Genomic DNA, 22,390 nt, shown 5'->3' with positions numbered 1-22,390 from the left:
CAGCATTACAAGCCTACATCACAACTTGTCATGTTGTTATAAACCTATGCTGAAAATGTTGTTAAGAATGGTGAAGGATATATGGTCAACAGAACAGTGAGTTAAAAATCAAACATCATGCAAAAGTTTATTAGAAGACAGTTATTAAAAGTATTCTTCGTGTGACAATCTCTTCTTGTGATTTTTAAATAGAAGACTCAAAACCATAATATACAATGTAAAGCCACAAATAGGTTATACTACATATATTTGGAACTTGTATTTTAGAACTGATTCATATGCATGTGTGTGTTTTTGTGTGTTTTATTCTAAAGTAGCTATCTGATTATTTCAACGTAAAAATCTTACTTTTGCCAGAGTAAACATTTAGCTGATGATTTTGTTGATATATCAACTGAAAAGTATCACCAGACACCATCGGTTAATCAGATATTTTCAGAGCAAAAATATCATTAATACTTATTATAATACTTAGTATAATATTGTTACATTCCAGTCTGGATTTTCCATTGTTTGATTCATTAATACTCATCTTCCACATAAAATAATCTAATCCAGGGTTTATTGATCATAAATAATAACCTGACGTGTTTGTCTACATTCTTCCAATACATTCTTTCCTGATGCAGCAGCTAAATTCACAGTTTTTCACTGTCATTGATTCAATTTAGTTGACACTATCATTCATCCCATTTAGTTGATTAATTCAAATCCAATATTCAATATTACAGCCAGTATGAAATACAACAAATATCTGAGCAACAACAATAACACATGCCCTACTTGACTTTGCACCAGCCTTCATGTAGAAATGTAATAATCCATGACACCAAACTCATTATTAGATGTTTGCAAAGATGTCATGAAAAATTACATACTCACAAAAACTTCAGTGTAAAAGTATGTTTTCCAGTCATTAGGAAAATGTTTAATACAGTTTGTTTTCTTAAATAATTATTTGCATTCAAACAAAATTTCATAAAAATATCAATTGTAAACAATTAGTTCAAAAATCTAACTTTCTACAAAACAGAATAATTATTTCAATTTTTAGCAAAGGCCTTGGAACAGTGGAAACACTGGTTCCCATCAGATCACCAAAGTTAAGCACTATCAGGATAGGCTAGAACTTGAGTGGATCACTGTCCATGTCTGCAGCTGCTGTTGATAAGCAGTGTACACTCAGCCCTTGTGAGGCCAACTGAAGAGCTACTTGATTGAGAAGTAGCGGCTCCAGTTACAAACACTGAAACTAGCTGGAAGAGCAGTGTGTTGATCACTTGCACACCATATTCACATACAGCGATGCCTATGGTGAGAGGATGATACACCAGTCATTCAGTATCGCTGGACCTTACAAGGGCTGTTCAGATGGAGTAGTTCTGTTACTAACATTTACACATGTTTCTCACACAAGAATGACATTTTTTGGTTCAGCAAGTTACTTTATACTTTATGTTATGCATTAATAAACAGTCTTGTTATATCCATTCCAGTATTCTGGAACTCCCAAAATGATAATTTTGCCTCAAAGTGGAATTAATATTTCTTCAAAATTTGACAGTTTTGTTTCAGCTAATTATAAACTTATAAAAATGTTGTTACTAACTATTAAGGATAATACATTTGTTAATGACAGTGTTTTTAGCATCAACTGGTACACAATCTACAATTTTTACATACAACACTAAATAATGAATTACAAACATGATAGGTGTGTGGGGGGACATCAATTTCAAGTGACAATCTGTTGTATGCAATTACCAGTGTCAGACATTTTCTCTGAGTGAAGTTGTATGATTGGAGTGCTGCTTGCATTAGTCTATTCTTTGCTTTTCAATCATGTGAATATACTGTGTATGTTCTCAGCAATATTACACATAAAATACATTCTATCTTATTCTGCAGTCTGCTCATGTGTCATTACTTCTACCCACCTGGAATTCTCACAGTGAGTCTGTGGCAAGCAAACCAAGATTTTTTGGCAAAATTCAAGATAAGTACAGGAGTTCTCTGCAGCAACAATGACAAGTTACAAGGAGCAACATATACTATGACAATTTTCTCAGCGTGCTGACTTTAATTGTGGTTCTCCAAGTGTTATTAAGAAATCTGCACAGACAATGAATGTGATGAAAAGTGGAAATGACAAACTGCAACAATTTTCATAGTATCAATAATATGGAACATTTGCATAGACCAGGGCCAGCCAAATGCTGCACATTGTGCAAAGGTGTGGAAGTGTGGCATAGTTGTCCACATCTCAGCCAGCAGGCAATGCGGAACGACAACATCTGTGACTAGACACATATAGCAAATGAGTGGTTATGGTTCTGCTTCTTGCTTACATGGAACCAGGAGGACCAAAGCACAACCCAGTCTTGCTTCCATCTGGCAACTGTAGCCTTATGTGAGACATACTGAGAAATGGCGAGTACTGCATAAAAGCAAAGAACGGGAGATCTGTGTTCTCAGTCATTTAAACACAACTGGGAACTGCAATCCTTCCTCACAGCAGTAGATGAAAACTTGCAGTTTTTACTGTGCTGCTGAATAATAGGTGGCCAGCACAAGTTTGTGATCAAAACCTACTACAACTCATTTCATAAAGATGAGTGTAGTACCCTGAACAGTGAAGAACAGCAAGCTAAATTAAGTGTGCTTATGAAAATGGATGAGGCACATCAACAGGTTTGAAATCTAAGTCATAACAGTTGATACCTTTTGAACTCTTCATTACTTATTACTGTACAATGTACTGTTTTCAATTTTTCAGAATGGCAATCACAGTACATCTGTTGCCAGCAAGTTTCAAAATTACATCCAAGAAACAGTTTACTGAAGAGGAGTTTGTAAAACACTGTGTCATTAAGGCTACAAAACTTTTGTGTCCCATAATCATTCACAGGTTTCAAGAAATTGTCCATTACAAACAAACAGTGACATGACATATAAATGTTATGGCTGATGATGTGCACAGGCAGTTAATAAATAAGGCTAGGAACTTTGTTGCTTTCTCTGTTGCATTGGATGAAGCAACAGATCATAGAGATACTGCTGAGGTGGTGATATACATACAAGGTATTGATAATGATCTGTGTGTAACAGAGGATGTTTTGGACTTAGTGGCTTTGGAACGACCTACAACAGACGTAGATTTACCCCAAGCAGTCAAGCAAGTGATTGATGGTGTTGGTATGGATTGGAAATGGTTAATCTCAATGACCACAGATGGAACATTGGCAATGCAAGGCCATCAGAGTGGACTCATAGCACTGATGCACAAAAAGTTAGAATGTACAGAAGATACATTGTCTGGAATTCACTGCAGTCTACATAGAGCAAAATCAGTTAAGTAAGCTATCTGAAAACACCTGGGCTTACACATTGTGAGTTTCAGCAGTTATTGGAGGAATTAGGAGAGGAATATAGTGACATATCTTACTATATTGAAGTATGCTGGCTCAGTCAAGGTAAAATGCTGAGAAGATTTTTTGATTTATGATTGGCCATGTACATTTGTTGCATAGGAAGGGGAAGAAAACCAAATTAATAGATCCTTGCTGCATGTCAGACCTAGCATTTCTCAGTGATATTATGTCTTACATGAACAGCCTGAATATCATTTTGCAAGGTGAAAGTAATTTAATTTCTGATGTATCAGAAAAAGTAAATGCTTTTGAATGGCAGCTTACTGTTTGGAAGAGCCAATTATTGTCTCTCAACACTGCACTTTTCCCTACCTTTAATTTGGTCCATGAAAGTGCTTGATATCAAGAATACATGTCAATAATTGTAAAAATTAAGGATCAATTTTGAGCATGATTTGTACATATTATGAGTGTGTCTCCTACCATTTTATGTTTTGCACAGCTGTTTTCAGCATCATTTCAAGATGCTCCAAATCATCTACAGATGGAATTAATCAATCTGCAGTGCAGTACACAGGTGAAGCACCAGTTCTTTGCAGTACCCAGTAGAAAAGAATTATAGTAAAACTTTCCACAGCAAGAATTTTCACACATGCATCATAGAACTATGAGAATTATGTTCATATTTGGATCTAGTCATGTGTGTGAAAGATTTTTCTCCATAATTTAAATGAAAAATAAAGGTGTCAGTCTAGCATTAGTGACAAAAATCTTGGCAAATGCTTGTTTTTGTCAATGTGTGGTGTGTTTGTGCTTGATATTAACTTTATCATTTCTCATCATCAGTGATAACATGTTTCAGAATTCTTTCTTTTTTCTAATTTAAAATTGTTATTTAGTAACTGTGCCTCATCCTCCTCCATGCTACATAGGCAAACATTCTCATCTGAAAAATTTGTTATGAAACCAGTTGTTCAGCATATACTTACATGCTTGAAAATTATCCTTTAATTATTGAGAGATGTGTGATACCCCTGCCATGAAGCAAATGTAGGTAACTAATCTGGGCATACAATCAGTCCACTATATTTATGCACCATTTTTTAAAGTTTTGTTTTAGAACCATGATGTTTATTGATAGGGCAATGGAATGACATGATACCTTCCCATGGTTGCATTACACACTGTGAAAAGAGCATGAGAGTGCTCCATGTACAGTGTATCCCAGATTGGGGTTAAAATGAAGCAGTGACATCTGTGATTAGAGACATATACTAAATGAGTAGTGGCAGTTCCATTTCCCTGTTTACACAACTGCTAAGTGTGCAAAGTGTGACCAGGAAGTTTCACATGTCCAGCATCTCCACACGTGCAGAATTTCTGGCCAGCCCTCACGCTGAAAGTGTTTGGCACAGTTTGATCCTCTCAGTGACTTAAAACATTATTCAGACCTTGTCCTACAACCTCAGGTCAGTGTTTACTTTTGTGTTTCCTGGACATACAGACCTGTGCAGCATCACATGACATAATTTTATTAGTGCATCTGCACCATTGGAAATGCAGGATGATTTGAAGTTTTCTGCACAACTCAGAAATTTCTGTGAATATGCTTATATTATTAATGGTGTGGTACAAGGGTAGTTTGAAAAGTTTCCAGAATGGAAGAAAGAACTTACATCAGTGAAAATTATTTAGTTTTCATTGTAGTCTCCCTGTACATTACTGAACTTCATTCAATGATGTTCCAGTGCCTTTATCCCATTTCGAAACCTAGACTCCTGCAAGCCTGCAAAATACCTATCAACTTTGGCTGTCAGTTCTTCATTTGAAGATAATCTCCATCCACAGAAGAAAATATTGAGCTTGGGGAAGAGATGGAAGTCTTATGGAACCAAATGAGGTGAATAAGGTTGGTGTGACAACAGTTCGTATCTCAGTTCATGTATTTATGCCATGGCAATGCAACTTTCACATGGGCATACACTGTCTTGATGAAAAATGACTGCCTTCCTTACAGAACCTGGGCTTTTGTCATGTATATTTTGCTGTAGCTGGTCCAGGAGGTTATCATAGTATACTCTCATAATTTGTGACCAATGGGAAGATAATCTGTCAGGAGAATACTTTTCAAAACCCAGAAAACTGATGTAAATGACCTTTCAGGCCAGTGATATTTCCCTTGCTTTCTTTAGTAGCCATGAATCAACACATTTCCAATGTGTTAATTGTTGTTTTGTCTCCGAGGCATAGTAGTGGACCCAAGTTCCATCTGTGGTCACAAACTGGTGCAAAAAGTCTTCTTGGTTCCTTTGAAAACAGATCAAACATTGTTTGGATTTCTGATCCTGTGTTAAGAGCTGTGGCACACATCTAACAGATAATTTTCTCATATCCAGTTTCACTCTTAAAACATTATGTGCCTATTCAGATGGGATGATGACATCTGTAGAGCTTTATCAATTTCTTGCATTTTCAGTTGGCAATCCTTCATGAACATCTTATGCACTTTTGCAACAATTTCTGCAGTAGTGGAACTTCTTGCTGACCACTACATGGATCATCATCTAAGCCATCCTGATCAAATTTAAAATCATTTATCTACTTAGCAACAGTTGAATACAAATGAGCAAAGTTCCCCATTTTGTTCTGAAAAGTGGAAAGAATTTCCTTTGCTTTCATACCTTTCTTTACAACAGACTTAATCAGTTCTTCAATCTTGAATTTTTTTCAGTCTTCACTGATCACTACATAGGAACAACAACAGAGTGACATCCACACCACAGATCTCTGTACACAGTGCACTGACAGATCAAGTGTTTACACTTAAAGGATGATGTATTATTACATGGGAACCTCTACAAACTAGTGCTGATATCTGGTGGTGATTCCATGAACTTCTAAAACTGCTCCCATAAATCACCACTTGCCACCAGCAAATTTAGAAATTTGATAAGGCAAGAGTGACTTTGCACCAACAATTAATTCAGTCACCGGATCAGCAGCTGCAGCAAGCGACAAATGGACAAAAATTGGGCAGTGGAATACCTTCTCAGTTTTGGAGACTCTTGCATGACCTGATAGACCCAATAAACTTGCCAGACAAGACCGTTCGAACACTTTCATTAACTAGATTACCACCACATATTCAGACACTGGGGATTCTGTGTGAATATGAGAATCTAAATTATAAGTAGCAGGCAGCATTTTTGCAATTCTGCAATCATGACAACATTATTGTGGAAGGAGCAAAATAAACAAATTGCTCTACTGTTGCAGCTGTTTGCCAAAGGACACTGAATGCTCACAGAAATACAAGACAGTGACATCACAAGTAAACACCAAACACTAATGGCAATGGCAGATGCCAGCCATCTACATCGTTAGGCAGGCAGCTTCAAATACTGGTTCTCCAAATTTTGTTAAGAGTGTTTCCCAAAAGGAAAGCCACCTTAACTCCAGGGATTCCCATTCGAGTTTCCAAAGCATCTCTGTAATGCTTATGTTTTGTTCAAACCTCCCAGTAACAAATCTAGGAGTCCTCCTCTGAACTGGTTCAGTGTCTTCCTTCTACTCAACCTGGTACTGATCTCAAACACTCAAACAGTGCTCAGGAATAGGTTGCACCAGCATCCTATAGTGGTTTCCTTTAGAGGTGAACCACTTTTTCCTCAAATCTTCCCAATAAACTGATGTTAACCATTTGCCTTCCCTATCACAGTTTTCACATGCTAGTTCCACCTAATATTACTTTGCAATGTTATGCTCAGATCTTTAAATGACTTGACTGTGTCAAGCTGAACACCAGTAATACTGTATCTGAACATTACAGGTTTGTTCTTCCTATTCATCTGCATTAATTTACATTTTCCCACATTTAGTGCTAGCTGCCATTCATCACACAAACTGGAAACTTTGTCCAAGTCAGCTTGTATCTTCGTACAGTCACTCAACCTCGACACCTTAACGTACACCACGAAATCATCAAAAAATGGCACCAAGCACTATGGGACTTAGCATCTGAGGTCATCAGTCCCCTAGACTTAGAGCTACTAAAACCTAACTAACCTAAGGACATCACACACATCCATGCCTAAGGCAGGATTCGAACCTGCGACCGTAGCAGCAGTGTGGTTCTGGACTGAAGTGCGTAAACTGCTCATCCACAGTGACGAGCACAATATCAGCAAACAACTGCAGACCACTGCCCACTCCATCCGCCAAATCATTTATGGATATAGAGAACAACAGCAGTCCTATTGCACTCCCATGGGGCACTCCTGACGATACCCTTGTGTCTGGTGAACACTCGCCACCGAGTACAACTTACTGGGTTCTGTATGCTGCAGTTGACCTCAGAGTACATGAAACTTTCATCTGGAATTTCGTGATTGCAGATGTAAATGAGCCTTTATGCAGTGCAATTTTTAGGACAGTTCCACCTCTCCCCTGATTTAGCAGATGGCACACTTTGACACACGAGCTGCAGAGCATCTGTGATGGGCGTCATTGGTAGACTGTTCCCCCCTTTCCCTTGAAGCACCCACACAGATAATCTTCAAATTCCAAAACAATGATCAATAACCAATTGAAGAATGCATATCGTCCTCTGAAATCAGTTCTAGAAGCTATGAACAAGAAGTATGAAGACAAAAGAAAAGAAAAGTTATATGAGGATAGCCAACAGTTAAAAATAAAATTGTCTTACAAGACAATGCAACTAAAAGTGGTTAAAGTGTGAATAGAGAAATTCAAGAATAAAAGAGCTCATCCCAGGAACTCATCTGTGGATCATACACCAAGTGAACTTGTAACAGTACTGAGTGACATTTGTGAACAACCAGAGGAGCACATGTAATATGACATGTGAGGAGGAGAAAAACTGTTTATAATAACAAAGTATGCCAGTAACACATGAGAAATCTTACTGCATCATGCAGGTCAGTACCACAAAATGTAAGTAACAGAGCACATACTACCACCCACAGTGATATCAGTGTTCCCAGTGTTCATAGGAAAAATATATGAATAGTGATATGGTCCACAGGATAAATACCACATCAGGGACACCAGTTCTCCATAAGACTGACTGTCTAACTGTGGACAAGTTATGAGCCTCTCAGGCTGCTATAAATAAATTACTACAAGTGGGAACAGTACACCCTCCAGACAGCCCGCGCACATCCTTCACGCATTAAGTGCCAAAGAAAAATGTTTTGTACCTCCTGTGTGGTGACTACCAGGCTCTTAACTCCTGTACAGCACCAGATCAGTACCCAGTACCTAATATCTTGATATTCAAGATTTTCCACATGCATTTGCAGATGCCTTCCTATTTAGCATCTTGAAATGCCAGAAAGTGTATTTGCAAATCCCCAAGAACCCCAAATATGCACAAAAAGTATGATAGTTATACCTTTTGGACTATATGAGTTTCTTTTTGTGCCCTTCAGATTAAAAAATGCCACTCACACTTGGCAACAGTTTATAAATAAAGTACTCCATATCGTCCAGTTTAGTTTTACTTACTAACATCTTAGTATATTCAAAGTGAGCATTATATTCACACCCTCATACAGTATGGGATGATCATGAATGAAGAAAAGTGTCAACTACATAAACAAGAAATCATCTTTGTAGCTCATTCTGTAACACTGATGAGTATTAAATCCATACAGTAATACATGGATCTTATCCATCAGATGTATGGACCAGAAACTTTCACAAATTGTGACACTTCATTGGCAGCAATCAATTTCTACCCTCACAATATACACCAGGATGCCAAAATTCAAGTGCTGCTGACTGCCACATCAGCTGTAAAGACTGCACATGGTGAACAAACACTGTCATGAATGAGTCAGGTGCAATGTGCATTTGACCAAATAAAAGGTAGTCTACACTGAGCTGTCACCTTGGTACAGTCATTGTCTTTGGCACCCTTATCAGTTCTCATTGATGCTAGTGGAACTGCTATATGTGCAGTTCTGCTGCAAATGGTCATAGGTCAGCAACAGCTGCTATGGTTTTTTTCTCAAAAGCTTATGGCATTGTAATGCAAGTGAACAGCTTACAGCCAGAAAATGTTGGCATTTTACAAAGCAGTGAAGCATTTCTGAGAAGACAGTGAAGGCAGGTCAGTCACAATTTTTACAGACAATCAGCCACAGGTGCACACCCTCCATAGCTTGAGCAAGGATGGTATCCCATGCTGATTCTGTCACATGGATTTTATTAGCTAGTTCCCTACAAATGTTCAACATCTTAAGGGAACAGACAACATTATGGTAGATTTCCTCTCATGTGCAAATGCAGCGTCTACGCCAATTATGAAGAGCTTGCAGTAGTGCAACAGCAGAATCCACAAATCAAAGAATTACCACAAGACTCTGCTAATGGATTTGAGTTATGGCAGGAATACTGATTTCTTGAACTGCTACTCAATTATGGTGTGATATCTCCCAAAATTGTGTACTTTGAGTAGTCCCGCAAAATTTCAGAAAACTGTTTTCCACAAACTGCACAACATGGCTCACCCAGGGGTACAACCAACTACAAAACAGGTTATGGAATATAGGGTGACTCTCATAGGGAAGATATCAGCAGGAATTGATGGTGAGTGAAAATGCAAAATTTGTACAGTAAGCATAAGTAGTGAAGTAAAACAAAAACTTTGTGTAAACAAATAGATTAAGACCCGTAGATATATGGATATGGTAGCAGAGGTATAATAAAGTACAAGATGTATCAAAAAGAATATACATGTTTTGAACGCTTATGTCTATTAAACTTTAAGACATACAAATATGAAACTTTACACACATATTTACAAACACCTCAATTTCAGATTACAGATGTTCAGTATGTCCTCCATCAGTGACACAAACAATGTCACGTTGATACTCAAATTCCTCCAATACTCGGGCAAGCATGTCCTTCATCACTGATGTTACACCAGTACGGACCTGGTTCTTCAACTCTTCTAGGTTCCGTGGGAGTGGTGGTACACAAATATTGTCTTTAACAAAACCCCACAAGAAGATGTCAGAGGGTGTCAAATCCAATGACCGTGGAGCCCAGCCGAGACATGCTAAGTTGCCAGCTCCTTGACGATCAATCCAGCGGTTCAGTAGAGTTTCATTAAAATATTCACACACTTCAGGACTCTAGTAAGGGGGTGCCACATCTTGTTGAAAAATGAAGTTGTCTTTGTGCAGCCTCAGAAAAAACCAGTTTTGTAACATAGGGAGGTACTGCTGACTGTTAATCATGTTTCCATCAAAGAAGAATGGCCTATAAACAGATGACTGGGATTTCACACAAAACACATTTACTTTGGGCGAATCTCATACATGTTCAGTGGCTAGCCAGCCACTGTGGCTGGGTGGTTCTAGGTGCTTCAATGCAGAGCTGCGCTGCTGCTATGGTCGCAGGTTTGAGTCCTGCTTCGGGCATGGATGTGTGTGATGTCCTTAGGTTAGTCAGGTTTAAGTAGTTCTAAGTCTAGGGGACTGATGACCTCATATGTTAAGTCCCATACTGCTTAGAACCATTTGTTTATGGTTGCATGTGGGTTCTGTAGGCCCCAAATTTGAACATTGTGTTTGTTTACCTAACCACTAACATGGATAGTCGCTTCATCACTGAACGCGATGCACTGTGCGAAAGTGTTATTATTGTCGATAGCATCAAGAATCTAGTTACAAAATGCCACATCTTTGCATTTGTCATCAGGACACACAGATTGTAACAGCTGTAACTTGTATGGCTTCATAACCAACCAACATTGCAAAACATCCCAAATTGTTGTTGTAGGCAGTTGTAACTCCTGACTGGCACTACAAGTTGATTTTGAAGGACTACATTGGAAAGCAGTTTGAATTTGTGCAAAATTTTCTTCAGGGACACAAAGGCAGCCAGGACTCTTTCTTTTACATACGCATTCTGTATCTAGAAACTGTTGATATCATCTATGAATGTTCCACCCATTCGGAGGATCAATTTGGTACCTCAACCTGAAATACCTTTGTTCTGTAATCACAGAATTGCACTTTGCAGACTCGAGAACACAAAATGATTTCTGCTGACAAGTAGCCATTTTAAACACATGACGGTTACCAAGCAAAACAGAAGACAACTGACATCTAGCGGCTAATAATATAAACTAGACTACGTATTCGTTTCACCACTAGCCAAGCTAAGGAGCAGTGATCGATAGTTTGGACAAAATAATATTTTGTAATACGTATATTCCTTTTGAAACACCCTGTAATTCCACTGAAACCATAATTAACCTGAGAATATCAGTCTTATTACAAACAACAGATGTTAACATGACAATTTTCCATGAATATCCATTTCAGTTGAGACAATTTCAAATGCAGTTATAATCCCTCTGAGTTCCTCAGTGAAACATGTTCAGCAACTCACAAGCACGATCACAGAAAATTTTTGCTAAGCACTGAACTAAGTTGTCAATGTCATTTTAAATCAAATGACACACCCACTTGGTCACTGCATCAACAATATGCCTACTGTCAACAATGTAGTGTTTGATGAGTAACAAGCCACCAATGATGGTTGACTCATCCACAGTTCATCCACACTGGAAGTTTAATCTTTCTCTAACACTTAAACATGAGTGTTAATGAATTCAAGTCAGCTCCTGCACCCAAGAGTCACATCTCTCACATGTATACAAGTAACTCAAGGATTGTACGCTGATGTCTTAATTGCAGTATCAGATGAAATATTCTCTCCTCCAGTTCACAAAACTCACAGCATATAAGTACTTTACTCCATGATAAGGAAGAATCCACCCCCATGAACCAAGGACCTTGCCGTTGGTTGGAAGGCTTGCGTGCCTCAATGATACAGATAGCCTCTACCATAGGTGCAACAACAATGGAGGGGTATCTGTTGAGAGGCTCGACAAACGTGTGGTTCCTGAAGAGGGGCAGCAGCCTTTTCAGTAGTTGCAAGGGAACAGTCTTGATGATAGACTGATCTTGCCTTGTAACACTAACCAAAATGGCCTTTCTGTGCTGGTACTGCGAATGGCTGAAAGCAAGGGGAAACTACGGCTGTAATTTTTCCTGAGGGCATGCAGCTTTACTGTATGATTAAATGATGATGGCGTCCTCTTGGGTAAAATATTCCGGAGGTAAAATAGTCCCCCATTCGGATCTCCGGGTGGGGACTACTCAAGAGGACGTTGTTATCAGGCGAAACAAAACTGGCGTTCTACGGATTGCAGCATAGAATGTCAGATCCCTTAATTGGGCAGGTAGGTTAGAAACCTTAAAAAGGGAAATGGATAGGTTAAAGTTAGATATAGTGGGAATTAGAGAAGTTCAGTGGCAGGAGGAACAAGACTTCTGGTCAGGTGACTACAGGGTTATAAACACAAAATCAAATAGGGGTAATGCAGGAGTAGGTTTAATAATGAATAGGAAAATAGGAATGCGGGTAAGCTACTACAAACAGCCTAGTGAATGCATTATTGTGGCCAATATAGACACATAGTCCACGCCTACTACAGTAGTACAAGTTTATATGCCAACTAGCTCTGCAGATGGCGAAGCAATTGAAGAAATGTATGATGAAATAAAAGAACTTATTCAGTTAGTGAAGGGCAACGAAAATTTAATAGTTATGGGTGACTGTAATTCGGTATTAGGAAATGGTAGATCAGGAAACGTAGTAGGTGAATACGGATTGGGACTAAGAAATGAAAGAGGAAGCTACCTGATAGAATTTTGCACAGAGCACAACTCAATCATAGCAAACACTTGGTTCAATAATCATAAAAGAAAGCTGTATACATGAAAGAAGGCTGGAGATACTGACAGGTTTCAGATAGATTATATAATGGTAAGACAGAGATTTAGGAACCAGGTTTTAAATTCTAAGACATTTCCAGGGGCAGCTGTCGACTCTGACCACAATCTATTGGTTATGACCTGTAGATTAAAACTGAAGAAACTGCAAAAAGGTGGGAGTTTAAGGAGATGGGACCTGGATAAACTAAAAGAACTAGAGGTTGTACGGAGTTTCAAGGAGAGCATAAGGGAGCAATTGACAGGAATGGGGGAAAGAAATAGAGTAGAAGAAGAATGGGTAGCTTTGAGGGATGAAGTAGTGAAGGCAGCAGAGGGTCAAGTAGGTAAAAAGATGAGGGCTAATAGAAATCCTTGGGTAACAGAAGAGATATTGAAATTAATTGATGAAAGAAGAAAATATAAAAATTCAGTAAATGCACCAGGCAAAAAGGAATACAAACGTCTCAAAAATGAGATCGACAGGAAGTGCAAAATGTCTAAGCAGGGATGGCTAGAGGACAAATGTAAGGATGTAGAGGCTTATCTCACTAGGGATAAGATAGATACTGCCTACAGGAAAATTAAAGAGACGTTTGGAGATAAGAGAACCACTTGCATGAATATCAAAAGCTCAGATGGAAACCCAGTTATAAGCAAAGAAGGGAAAGCCGAAAGGTGGAAGGAGTATATAGAGGGCCTATACAGGGGCGGTGTACTTGAGGACAATATTATGGAAATGGAAGGGGATGTAGATGAAGATAAAATGGGAGATACGATACTGCGTGAAGAGTTTGACAGAGCACTGAAAGACCTGAGTTGAAACAAGGCCCTCGGAGTAGAGTACATTCCATTAGAACTACTGATGGCCTTGGGAGAGCCAGTCCTGACAAAACTCTACCATCTGGTGAGCAAGATGTATGAAACAGGCGAAATATGCTCAGACTTCAAGAAGAATATAATAATTCCAATACCAAAGGAAACAGCTGTGAAAATTACCAAAAATCAGTTTAATAAGTCACAGCTGCAAAATACTAATGCGAATTCTTTACAGATGAATGGAAAAACTAGTAGGAGCCAACCTCAGGGAAGATCAGTTTGGATTCCGTATAAATGTTGGAACATGTGAAGGCAATACTGACCCTACGACTTATCTTAGAAGCTAGATTAAGGAAGAGCAAACCTACATTTCTAGCATTTGTAGACTTAGAGAAAGCTTTTGACAACGTTGACTGGAATATTCTCTTTCAAATTCTGAAGGTGGCAGGGGTAAAATATAGGGAGTGAAAGGCTATTTATAATTTGTACAGAAACCAAATAGGAGTTATAAGAGTCGAGGGACATGAAAGGGAAGCAGTGGTTGGGAAGGGAGTGAGACAGGGTTGTAGTCTCTCCCCAATGCTATTCAATCTGTATATTGAGCAAGCAGTGAAGGAAACAAAAGAAAAATTTGGAGTAGGTATTAAAATCCATGGAGAAGAAAAAAATACTTTGAGGTTTGCCGATGGCATTGTAATTCTGTCAGAGACAGCAAAGGACTTAGAAGAGCAGTTGAACGGAATGGGTAGTGTCTTGAAAGGAGGATATAAGATGAATATCAAGAAAAGCGAAACGAGGATAATGGAATGTAGGCGAATTAAGTCGGATGATGCCGGGAGAATTAGATTAGGAAATGAGACACTTAAAGTAGTAAGGGAGTTTTGCTAAATGGGGAGCAAAATAACTGATCATGGTCGAAGTAGAGAGGATATAAAACGTAGACTCGCTGAGTGACGTAGTTCTCAATAAGTAAAACTGGAATCTTTGCTAGCAGAGGCCCATAGACACATGCGCCCAAAGATTTGTCTCAGTTGCCTGCAACGGTAATGAACCTAGACGTAAGTAAGTAGATTGGTTTAGCAACGACACAGAAGCACCCATCTCCAAAAGTAATGTTACGGGGTGTTTTACCAATGAAAGGGATCAAGTACAGTTTCTGGGCTGCGTTTTGAGAAGTCTGCGCTTCCGTCGATTGCTCACACGCTTGCTTCAGTTCTTTAGGGTGGAAAATATCTGCACCGGAACTGCTGCAGCACACGTCTTGCGAGAATCCTTTTGTGCCGCATCGGTGGCACGTTGCGCGCTGGTGAGGACAAGCGAAGCGTTCACAGCCGGGCAACGGCTCTGCCGCTGGCGAGATCCGTCACCGCTTGTGTTGTTTCGTGGACTTGAGCTGTTCACAGATAACTTCCGTCAGATATGGATATCATTTTACACAATAAGTAACTCCTCAATGCCGAGTCGAGCGTAAGTTACAATATAATATCTCATCAGAGAATCCGTGTAATCCTTCCCATATGAACGTTTAAAATTCCAATTCTTACTTTATCACTGTAGGCTGGCAGCCCACTATCACCGTGTGATTTTCGGTGCCAAAATTCTAGCCTGACTGCAATAATATATTTCTTTGTTGATAAATAATCTTGTAAAACATTCCAGAAAACTCACGTTCTGCCGCATTTGTTAACAGCTCTAGGTTGTGTGCAAGATCATAGAGTTCAGGATTCACTTTTTGCATATGTGGTGACTGCCATTTTTTTTTCTTACTGGTTCTACAGTAGTACAGCATACATTCATATACATGAAGATGAACCTGTTGGAGTTTTAGTTTACCGAAAGCACTCCAAGATAGTTTTACTTTTCTGTTTATTTCTATAGCTGTCCATTCTGTGGTAGTACTCATAACTTGTTGTCAGTTACAAATTCGACTAGTAAAAATTTTGCTTTTGGGGAAAATCGACTATTAAATGCCTAGGTCCTATGTCCATTATCCAGAGAAGGAAGTGAAACCAACAGGTAGTGACATTTCCGCCACTGCACAGCTTCTTGGGCTCCGTAGCTGCAGTACCCTCGACACCATAACTGGTAACAAAAGTCAGTTGGTAGTATTTCATTGTTATCGCAGTGCCGTTACACGAAATCGCATGTTCAAAGGAACATTACAGCGTACTTCTTAGTAACATAGGTACTGCAATTTCGTAATTATTCGCCAGTACCAGGCCATCTACTCTCGATAAATATGACTTTCCTGGACGGGAATATGCAAAACATACGAGTTCAGGTTGTGAGGCATGGACGATGACATACGGAAATTTGAGTCTGGCCGCAATCCGTGTACGGATAGCCGAAGCAGGTAAAGCGACCACTCAAAAAAGCGGGAAATCCATGTTCGAGTGCAGGCCCAGAATAAATTTTCTTTGTCCCCATTGTAATATACTGTCGAGGATTTTTCATACTCGCAACTCGAAATACATTTCTTGTAGTCTAATTTTGTCTTGACGGTCCCAGTGGGAGCAATACATATTGGGGAAGATCTCTAAAATCTTCACTTAATACCGCTGTTGGTTCCTGAAATTTTGTAAGCAAGCTTCCGTGGCATGATTTTCTTGTCTTCAGAAATCTCCCAGTCTAGATGTTTCAACTGTTTTTGACGCTTTTGCTGAAGGTCAAACAAATCTGTGACCATTCGTGCATCCCTTATTTGTATACATTGTCTCCCCAGTTAGTCCTATTTGGTACAGATCCCACGCCGCAGTAGTATTTTAAGATGATATGTGTAAATGACTTGTAAGCAGTCACTCTTATAAATTGACTCCATTTTACTGGTATCCTGCCAATGTACCGATGTTTGGCACCCGTTTAACCTATGACTGGGACTACCTGGTCATTCCATTTCAAGACCGTACGTTTTGTTACACGCAGATGTTGATGTGAGTTGACTGATTATAACTGTGAATCACTGATTTTTAGTCATAGGATACGACGTGTTTTCGTTTTATGAAGCCCATAATTTGACATTTCTGCACTTTTAAAGGAAGATACCAGACCTTGAACGATTTTGAAATTTTATCAAAATCTGATTAAATATTTCTGCACATTTATCCAGTCAGTACTTCATTATAAGTAACTGAACTATCTGCCAAATATCTGGGTTTGCTATTAATATTGTCTGTAAGGTCATCAGTGTGCAATATAAAAAACAACGATTTATTAAAGAAATGTATAGAAACATGTCTGGTTTTGTTGTTTATGTGTTAAATAAGTATTTTTTAGTTTTCATCTCTTTAAAAGTGTCAGTGTATTTTCTAAGTTTATTTATGTTCAAAAAGTTTTCGTGTATTGGATGATATCTGAACTCGTTTGGGGGCAAAGACCTTACAATCAGAGAGGTTGCCAACCACTGCTGTGAGCAGATATCAGGTAGAAATTATTACGAACGAGAAGAGACGAACGGCTAAATATGTGCTTTTGTACTTATCATGGACCGTCTCGTGCAGAACCTCTGCCGAATAGGGAACGTGCTTGAACCTGGTCATATAACACCAAGTGCTCAATAGTAAAAAACAATTGTCCCAAAGTTTTGAATGCATAGCCTGAAACAATAGGCCTTGGAATGTGCAACATTAAGGGCAATTTGGCTAAGCTCCAATTCTTGGAAAATAGCGAATCTAGTAGTAAAATTAATAGTAACTAGGATTTTATAATTCCTTCACAAGTTACACATTTGTGTTTCAGACACGATAACTACACCTCACATGGATATTTCTTAAAGATTTATAAAAGTAAAACTATGTAAATCATGCAGGTAAATGTCACATTATTTACTGATCCTTCTTCACGAGTTATTAATATATTTTTGTTTTGTTAACAGCTTCCCATTGATGCATTTGTAGAGCTGAGTATCAAGAGGATAGTGCGTGAAATTGAGACAGAAACCAAGAGAGTAATGAAGGTTTGGGAGGAGGAAGAAAGGGCCTACACTTCTCTAAAGACTCAAGACTGAACTCAAAATAATGTTTTGTGCCTTTTGTTCTATATTATGATGTGTTCAGCGTTAATAGCTATACATGTGGTGTAAAGGAAGATCGTGTTGAAAATATATTTATGTTTGTAAGAGAAACAATCAAAGCTCATCAGATACTCAAAAAGAAAATCAGCATACGATATTTTGGACAGCTGTTTTAATAAATTACCGAACAACATGATTTAAGCGCTCTGTAATAAAAGAAACTTTCTTCCTAGCGAGTTTTGTGATTCGACAGCTCGTCAGAAGATTACGAGTGCTCTTTGTTGTTGTGCCTGCTAATAGTCTCCAGAGAATTATCAGATGTCAGTTATCTAGTTCCTCTGCCTTATTATCTCCTGTAATAGTCCTACAGCTTGCAGAGGAAGATGTGTAAATTTAATGACTATTGATGGTACCAATGATTCTATCCCTTGTGTCACATACTTCAAAAATGGTACTGTCAGTAGTTAAAGAAAGGAATAAAAAGGAAATGGATTGGAGCTTAGCCAATGATCTATTTGGCTTTAGAAAGGAAAATCAATGTTGGCACTACATCAAATTTTGGAAAGAAAAGCAGAAGTAAACAGAAAAATACGTATATCATTTATCGACCTAGAAAAAGCATTCGATATGGATGATTGGAAGTTGTTATTTAACCAATGCGCTAATTAGAACTAGACTGGAAGGACAGGCGATGAATTTTGAGTATATACCAAGTCAAAGTACTGAACTAGATAGTAATGGGACAAACAAAGAAGCAAGAATGGAAAGAGGAGTAAGACAAGGATGCCCTCTATCACTTTACTTATTCAGTATGTTCACACCGATGGCAATGCATCAATGGCAAACTAAGAGAAAAAAAAGAAAATGATTGAGATCTTAAATCAAGCGATAACAAAACAAAAAAAAAATATAAGGAAGACAAAAGCCTCGGTTATAGACGAGAAAGGGGATGAGGTAAGACTGGCATAAAAATAGGCAATGAGCAACTCGTGGAAGTAACCGACATTGTGCAGGAAGCAGGAAAACACTCATATGTCTCAGTGAAATCGAGAGAAGAGTAACATTGCCCAAGAGTGCCTTCCAAAACAAGCACATCAGCTTCCACACTAAGAAAAGATATGTAAAGACATCTGCGTGGGTTGCCCTGACATCCAGATGTGAAACCTGAACATCAGCAAGGCACTAGAAAGCTCGCCTGGAAACGTGGTTCTGGAGGATTATAAGAAGTTGGTGGACTGACAGAGAAACGAATGAGATTGTTCCACAGGAAACAGGAGGGAAGAAAGTACTACAAAAAGTTATACACCGACACAAAGCAAAACTAGATGGACAGTTAATTAGACTTGATACTCTTCTACAAAACATTTTCGAAGGCAAGATCGTTGGGAAGGAAACGACGAGGCGAAGGAGAAAATCCTCTTTTTTATTATTTTAAAGCATGATCATTGGGATGGGATGTTTTTCATTCAAGGAGATGAAGAGAACAGCTGAAGAGACAAAGCTGTGGCTACCGAGATAAGGCTTAGGTTTTTGAAACAAGAAGAATATACCAATGATGAGTCGTGCTGTGAACTAGTGCCGCTATTCAGACCTTATGTATAAAAGTAAAGTTACATGAAACACAATGATCTCATACGCTAATGTAGCTATGATATCATACGCAACACAATCATTCCATAAAATATTCTCGGTCAACTTACAGCATCAAACTTGATACGACAAGCTAACTCAGAACTTTTAACTCATTCCTGCCCAAGCTATGAAAAACTGTACCAAAGGATTTAATACTTAGAGAGAATATTACTTCTTACCAAAGTAGCTAACAATAAGATTAGTGCATTGTGAGTTTGGTACATACATGAATTAAAACAAATGTACATACACCAGATTAGAAAATATAGTGTTCTTTCACTTCACTTGAGCCGATCAATTCTTATGATCAAACGAACAACACAGTGTTACGACAGTCTGTCGTTTTTGTGTGTACACAGCCAAAGATTTTCCTCGTCTACAGCAAAGGTACAGCGACAACATGACAGGATACCCAGTACACGAGCTTAACTCCATGCTGTTTTGTGGCTCTAGATATCGAAAGGGACTCGAAGTTCCATCGGGCAGGAAAGAATTAACGACCCTGAGATACTGGAAGAACAAAAATGGACTAATTATGCATCGAATGAAGCATAGAAAACGCTTCATACTGTGGGCATCGAGTTTATGGTATCTATATGCGGGCCACGGGATAATTTGAGTCTCATGGAAATGAGATGTTGTACCCACCACTCTTTGTCCTCTTGCACAAAAGTTAAAAATAATGACTGCCCTCAAACCTCATGAAGCAATGACCAACTCATTTCCTGTGGGTGAAATGGTTTTACCTTCCATCTACACCACCTACTGTCCTCAAGAAATTTTCGCGTGCAAGGTATTTCGTTGAATCCACGTTTCGCGTTCTGTCACAAAGCGAGGATTTCACATTATCCTCCAGCTTTACCAAACAAGATTTAGAAATGCCCTTCTTCGATCTTGTTTGGGCGGGAGTGGACACACATCTTTGGGGCGTGCATCCGGAGCTACATGAGGAGTACGATGATACTTGCTTAACAAGTCAAAGTGGTATGGAAAGAGGTGTCGAGCCATGTAGTTCATCATCCTCGTCGGACAGCTAACTACAAATCTATCCCATCTCCAATAAAACTTGCTGAAGGACAATCGTTGCCCAATGACCGGGTATTAAACATAATTATGTACGTGGAAGATTATCTGAAGCATAGTAAAAAAACAATTATGAAGAGATTTCCAAGAATTCCGTAGAAACATGACTGTGTAAGGAATAAGAACAATTACAGATGTTCAAGAGAGGACAAGGCGCACTTGTTACAAAAATTGGTGTTTGCGCGTTGCAAGGATGTTCGACACAATTTGTAGAATGTGCATGATGGTCACCTATCGCGTTACGCACATGAAATTATGCGTGACGTACGAGTAACTTCAAGAGAAGCAGTGGATGGCTACATAACTCCAAACAGTGATACAGAATTGGAAGACGTAAGATAGCGAAATTAAAAAAAAAAAGGCATCAACTTGACGATGCACATCAAACTGCTGAATCGGTCCGAAAATTTCTAAATGAGGTAAACAAACTTATCCCATCGTTCATTGAGGAACCTGTTTTCAACTCCGACGAATCGGGATTTGAAGAGGACATGCATGTGAAGGAACCCTGGAAATTAGAGGCACCACGAGAGTTCTCTCAAGACCAACTAATATCAATGCCTTTACACATTTGTACACAATTATGCTGACTGTGAACCTAGCTGGTAAATTGGCCAGAAAGTTAAATATTATGCTGCGAGAAGCTGGAGGTGCTCTGCCCCGTACGATTCTTTCTGATGTGCGTGATCTTGCAAGGGCACGGAATATTTACGTTACAGAATGCAAGAGTGGGGAAACGGGCATAAGAGAACTACAAGTATGGTATGAGTACTACTTTTAGCGAATAGCTGGTCAAAACAATTAGCTTTTGCTTGTTTCCTGGTCTGCGTATAGAAGTCATACTCCTTCTGAAAAGGATGTGTAATTGCACTTCATACCACCTGAAACTACTGGACAAATTCAGCTTCTTGATGTCTGTTTTTTCCGCACCTATGACACATATTGTCGCACTATCTGCAGGTACGCGTTTTAACATAACCAGTTTAACAATAAATTCCGCGACCGAGGTTTCGCATTCGGTTGCACGCCATCAAATTCCGGCAGTTCTCATCACCCCGTTATACCAATATGAGTTTATAGGCATTCTTTAAGAGTGGATTCCTAACTGAACGTCCTGCACGATCATGATGGTGCCAACCTTCGTGATCACTGTGGCGCGCCATCATTCATTCAGTGTACATGGTACAAGTCAATGGGTTGTTTGAATATTTCTCGAATGTTGATGTCCATTTTGTGAAGTGTAATACATACATCCCATAGAAGGTTGATATGTGTATCTCCAGGTCACTCATTTTCGGTCGCCCTCTTGAGGCACACTGTGAGTCATTAGCAGCTAATATAATAGTGATTAACACAACACTTTCAAATGAGCCTAGCCTTACTCAAGACTGAACTTACGACCTCGCACTCAAGAGGTTCCTTGAAAGAAGATCAGAGACAATAGGTACCATTTCCGTCTACTGTAGCTACGTCATACACGAACGAGAGTGAACTAAATCTGATGTCGGTTTACAGATCACAAAGGGAGACCGTAACTAAACAACAACTGAGATGTTGCTTGATTTCGTAGGCACCCGAAGATAACATTATTTGATTATAATGCTCATCACTCTGCTTGGGGCTCAGACCAATACTACAGCGTCGGCAAAATGGTAGCGGAA

At 38.9% G+C, this 22,390-nt stretch overlaps 1 protein-coding gene across 1 annotated transcript in view; it reads left to right on the top strand.

Moving 5' to 3' along the window:
- LOC126276000 (uncharacterized) overlaps positions 1-18,152 on the top strand; it is a 51,504-nt gene extending 33,352 nt beyond the window's left edge. The window contains exon 4 of the mRNA XM_049977283.1: positions 17,877-18,152. Within this exon, the coding sequence (XP_049833240.1) occupies positions 17,877-18,008 (132 nt within the window). The 3' untranslated portion in view covers positions 18,009-18,152. The remainder of the gene's footprint in view (positions 1-17,876) is intronic.
- Positions 18,153-22,390: the final 4,238 nt, after the last annotated feature.

This window comes from Schistocerca gregaria, chromosome 1 (assembly GCF_023897955.1).
Source record: "Schistocerca gregaria isolate iqSchGreg1 chromosome 1, iqSchGreg1.2, whole genome shotgun sequence".
In the NCBI taxonomy this organism is placed as follows: Eukaryota; Metazoa; Arthropoda; class Insecta; order Orthoptera; family Acrididae; genus Schistocerca; species Schistocerca gregaria.
This window is presented reverse-complemented; position numbering and strand designations above follow the sequence as displayed.